Here is a 4,703-nt window from a genome sequence, read left to right on the forward strand (position 1 = left end):
GTCACAGGAATGTCCCAGAAAGAAACTATTCGAGACAATTCACCTTCTGTCCTCTCTCTTGGCAGGTGGATTGAGGGGAGCCTCCCGCATGGACACAAGCATCCTGCTGGCTGCTACAAACCCACCCATAAAGTGTCTGATTCCTGACCTCTGCATTGATCCACAACTATTGCAGCCAACAAGAGACCCCTGCACCACTTTACACTCACTTGCTCACTGCTCTGGTTCTCTGAGCGTGGCCTCCTGCCTTAATAGAAAGTGCTGGCATTAATGCCAACAGTCCCTACCTGCCTCCTTGGATTTGTAAGATGAACAATCCTCTCCTCCCTCCTGTCTTTTCTGAAACTCTTCACAGCACTGAAACTCACACAGTTTTGAGCCAGTGCAATAGCACTGGATGATCTCCATTTCCTCCTTTCCCGGGATCTCTGCTTCCAGGACCTAATTACTATTCTAATAATATCCTTCACCAGCCTCCTCCGCCTCTCACCCACCAACATCCGGATGAGATACCGCAGTGCTGCTGGGACAAATCCAATCCTGCTCCTCGGGACTCCCAGGGTGCCACAGGGGCCGTGCTCTGCACAGTCACTCTAGGCAGCCATGGGCAGCGAGAGCCTGCTGTATCCTCTGTTTCCAGCTCCGGGTTTTGGGGGGAGTATGTGCCAGTGCTGAGGAGCCTGAGGGCTTGGCAGAAGCAGCTGAGCCACCGCTTATAATGCAAATCTGCCTTGGGCTCTGCTTTGCTTCCCAAGCTGTGACAGCCTCTGTCTGCAGCACAAGCTGTCAAGCGAGCGCAGGCTTCCCCCAAAACTCTCACCCAACGCTGACCCTGCATTTCCCCATTAGCAGCCTTCCCCATCGAACAAGGAGGAATAGTCGCAGATGAAGAAGGACATTTAAGTCCCCAGGGGCAGGAGTGGAGGGACACTGCCGCACCAGAGATGTGGGATTTCAGGAGAAGGGTTAACCCCTTCATGGCTTGCTTGCCACTTTTAGAGCTGGGCTGACATTTTCTCCACCTCACAAGCAAGGCTACTCATTCACCTGGCCTAGCACAGGTGGCACCAGAACTGAGATCTTCCCACAGCAGGAGGAGATGGCTAGGAGGAGCATCCCAGTGTCTCAGAAAGGATGTTCCAGGTGGCTGTGAGCGGCATGTTCTGCAGCCTCACAGTAAATCTCCACCTGGACATGGCTGTCATTGCCAGTGTCCTGGCACACAGGAGGTAGCCCATGCAGAGGGAAATGAAATGGAAGTGCTCCCTGCACTGACGGAAATATGGGAGCAGGTCCAGTACGGCCTCATTGACACAGGCAGGGAATTAGCTAGATGTGACATGAGCCATTTTTGCACAAAGTAATTGAGATTTGACTGCACATCTTTCTTAGCTACTGCTGTGGAAGGTGGTTTGTGCCCCACTGCCTTGGGCTCCAAATCCAGCTGAAGAGGAGAGTGAGTTCTCCACTGCTGCCCAGTGCAGGCAGGGGAAGTGAGTTGTACTACTTCAGCAGAACAGAGAGTTGCACTTACAAGGAGTGGGGAACACTGTTATCCAAAATAAGGGATGTCCCCCAAAGGGAGATGGGATTCTGCCACTGCTCTATTGATGCTGAGAACAGCCAGGAGAGCAGGACCAGTGCCTTGAGCAGAGAGGGCAGCGTGATTCAGAGCTACTCAGAAGGCTGCCCAGACCCAGCCCTGCTTTCTGCAAACTCACCCTGCCTGCAGCGCCCAGTTAGTGGGAACATTTTGTAACTTCCAGGGTAAGGATTTCTGTCTGGATCTGGGCGGCAAAAATACTCTAACTGACAACAAGTAACAGCTTTTAACAGCAGAACATCATACCCCAGCTTAGGATAAGTAACAAATGCCTGTGGCTCTGAGACCCACAGGGAAATCAAGTTAGCCAGCTACATCTCCTGTAGAGATATGTTCCAAAACACAGGCCAAGGAGAAATAATGCCACATGTGAAAGATAGGGCTCCCAATGTCCCTGCTCCAATTGCCATTTGTTTACTGGACAGCGGGAAAAATGGTTCCTTCCCCATTGCACAAGTCTGTAGAGGCATCAGGGCTGGGATTGCCTTTAACCCCCTCGCTCCCAGGTGAGACTAGATGCTTCCCATTAGATATTCTGTGGATCTTTATCTCCCATCCCCCAGGAATATACACACACTGCCCCTCTCTGAACTCATGCCCTCCACACCATGATCTGCTGTAAAGTAACTTGGTAGGATCAGTTATCCTGCAGGAACTGCCTCTGCATCTCTGCAGCATCAGCCATGCACTTTGTCATTATTAGTAATGATGCTTGAGCATTGTTAGAAAGGAAACTTGATGTTTGAACCATGTTAGCAGGGGATGGTATTCCTCCCAGTTCTAGCAGTGACACCATTTAAAAATCCCACTGGGTACGTAATTCCTTTTAACTCAGGTGCATTACACAGGATACAGTTATCATATTGGGAATTCAGATACACTGATACCAGCTGACAGCTAAGAAACCAAACATTACACAGTCTCAACTACAGTTAACCCTTCACATGCACAACAAAACAGAAAACAAGGAAGGCTTTTGCCTTTAAAAGTGCCGTGCCTGCAATCAGTTAGAAAAGACATTTAAAATCTTGTCACAAAATATTGGATTTTCCAGCATAGCCTAATAGGTTAAGTACTAAAATCACACTAAAATGCAGAGGGTGGTGGATAACCAGCTCCTCTAAGTTGCCTTGGAATATCCAAGACCCATTGAGAAAAGTCAAGGAAAAACATTTACCACATTTTTTGCTGGTAGCTTTTTGCCATAGGATGGTAAGGGCTTTAGTGCCTGAGGTATAGGTAGTTCCTGGATGCTTTTAGGGAAGTGGGAAGGGGGAAGAGTCTGGAGAATAGTTTGCATAGCTTGCAGATATAAAGAAGCAGGTGTGTTCCCCACCAGGCTGTTGAATTTGTCTTCTCCCAGCAAAGCTGTCCAGTGGTCTGGATGCTCCTGCAGAACTTTGCGCATTTTAAACTGTGGGTTGGGCATGAAGAGCAAGAGGTAGTCGAGGCAGAGCTTCTTTGATGCGACGTTGACTTTGGAGTCCCACATCTGCTCCAGGATGACGTCCAGTGGGGTCAGCCCTTTACTGTCCTCTATCCTGGGAGATGCTCCGTTCCCGAGGAGGATGAGGACCGTCTCTGACCTCAGCAGTTCGCAGGCAAGGTGCAGGGGTGTTTTCCCATCTTCCAGATGAAAGCAGCCAGCCCTATTGATATAGGAGTTCAAGCTGGGGAGCTTGTGTGCAATTTTGATGATCAGTCCCAAGATATCTCTCCTGTCATATGTGACCGCCATGGCCAGGTGAGGAGCAGAGGATGGGCAATAGCAGAAGTGTTCCCCAGGCACCTTGAGAGCCTCCTCTGGAAAATGAGACAGCAGATACTGAGCATAAGGCAGGTGATTATGCACCACTGCATAGAGAAGGGCTTCTGAAGGTGAGTAGGTTCGTAGGCTGGCATTCTCCTCCCAGTAAAAATACTCCATAGTTCTCATGTCTTCCAGCATCCACACAGGCTTGTGATCTCTCACAGCCTGGTAGAACATGTAGGATAAGAACTTGCAGTGCCTGCTCTGATCATCCTGCAGGCTGGCCTGGTTACTGGCCATGGCTCAGCAAATAAAGAACAGCTCCACGTAAAATCACTCCAGACTGTAAGATTGGTGCACTTGGAATGCTGATCCCGATGCTGCTGCAACCTTCAGGCTGTCATTGCTGCCTGGACTGCACTAGCTGGAATGCATGGGCTGATCATCTCCACCCATTCATTGTTTTTCCCCTCACTGCAGTGGTTTTGTTTAGGTAAGCACAATCCCACAGGCTCAGTTAACCCGTGCCATGCAAGCAGATGGTTGGTGAGTACATCCCGCTCTGCGCGTGGCACAGGTTACTGAAACGCTGTCAGACTGCCAGTGATTTTATACACACACAGCCACAGAGAACAGAGGGAGAGACTAAAATTAGCTTGAGAGGTGAGGCGGATTTCTGTCTGCATTTCGTGTCTAACCAGATCAGCTCATACACTGCAGCAAGTGGAATAGCAATATTCTGCTATTTTATGGGGGTTTTTTAATGTCACTCACACACACACAGCTCATTATATAGTAAAAAATATGTAGCAGTGTAAAATACTCCACAGCTGATAACAGGCATGATTCTGTGCTTGGGAAATCAAGGGATTGGTATTGCTAGCACTAGGAAAGGATCCCTATTTTACAAATAATGGTATGGCTGGCCACTTAGGAGACACTGATGTTAATGGATTGTCTATAAGGCATTAGTAATGTTTAAGATGCCAGCATTAATCTCTGCAGAGAAAAGAGTCAAACGGTGTGTGCAGTAACAGTGCCCAGAGTCATAAAGCAGATTTAAAGCTGGGTTTAAATGCGTTCCTTTGTTTAGCAAGGAAATACCTGGAGTGCCCCTGCTGCACAGCAAGGGCATAAACAAAAGGTTAATGGCCAAACCCCACTGGTGGGTGGGGAGCTTTGATCAAAGCATTTCTCAGATGTCCTGCTTTGGGACTGTCGAAGAGCCAGCAGCAATGAGGGGAAGTGGGATTAGGCAATCAGACTTGTGCAACACCCTGGTAAAACACAGAGGACCAAGGCCTACAGGTTTGAGGGGGAAGGTCCTATTGGATGAGGCAGAAGGACCTG

At 48.9% G+C, this 4,703-nt stretch overlaps 1 protein-coding gene across 1 annotated transcript; it reads right to left on the reverse strand.

Moving 5' to 3' along the window:
- Positions 1-2,762: 2,762 nt before the first annotated feature.
- Positions 2,763-3,766, reverse strand: LOC121346392 (ankyrin repeat domain-containing protein 9-like). Its single transcript, XM_041424169.1, has one exon. The coding sequence runs from the start codon at positions 3,651-3,653 to the stop codon at positions 2,763-2,765; it is 891 nt and encodes a 296-aa protein (XP_041280103.1). The 5' UTR covers positions 3,654-3,766.
- Between the last annotated feature and the right edge of the window lie 937 nt (positions 3,767-4,703).

This window comes from Onychostruthus taczanowskii, unplaced genomic scaffold, assembly GCF_017590055.1.
Source record: "Onychostruthus taczanowskii isolate IOZ18803 unplaced genomic scaffold, ASM1759005v1 scaffold80, whole genome shotgun sequence".
Classification (NCBI taxonomy): domain Eukaryota; kingdom Metazoa; phylum Chordata; class Aves; order Passeriformes; family Passeridae; genus Onychostruthus; species Onychostruthus taczanowskii.

Coding starts and splice junctions, on each gene's coding strand:
- LOC121346392 (XM_041424169.1), bottom strand. CDS start 3,653: ATGGCCAGTAACCAGGCCAGCCTGCAGGATGATCAGAGCAGGCACTGC.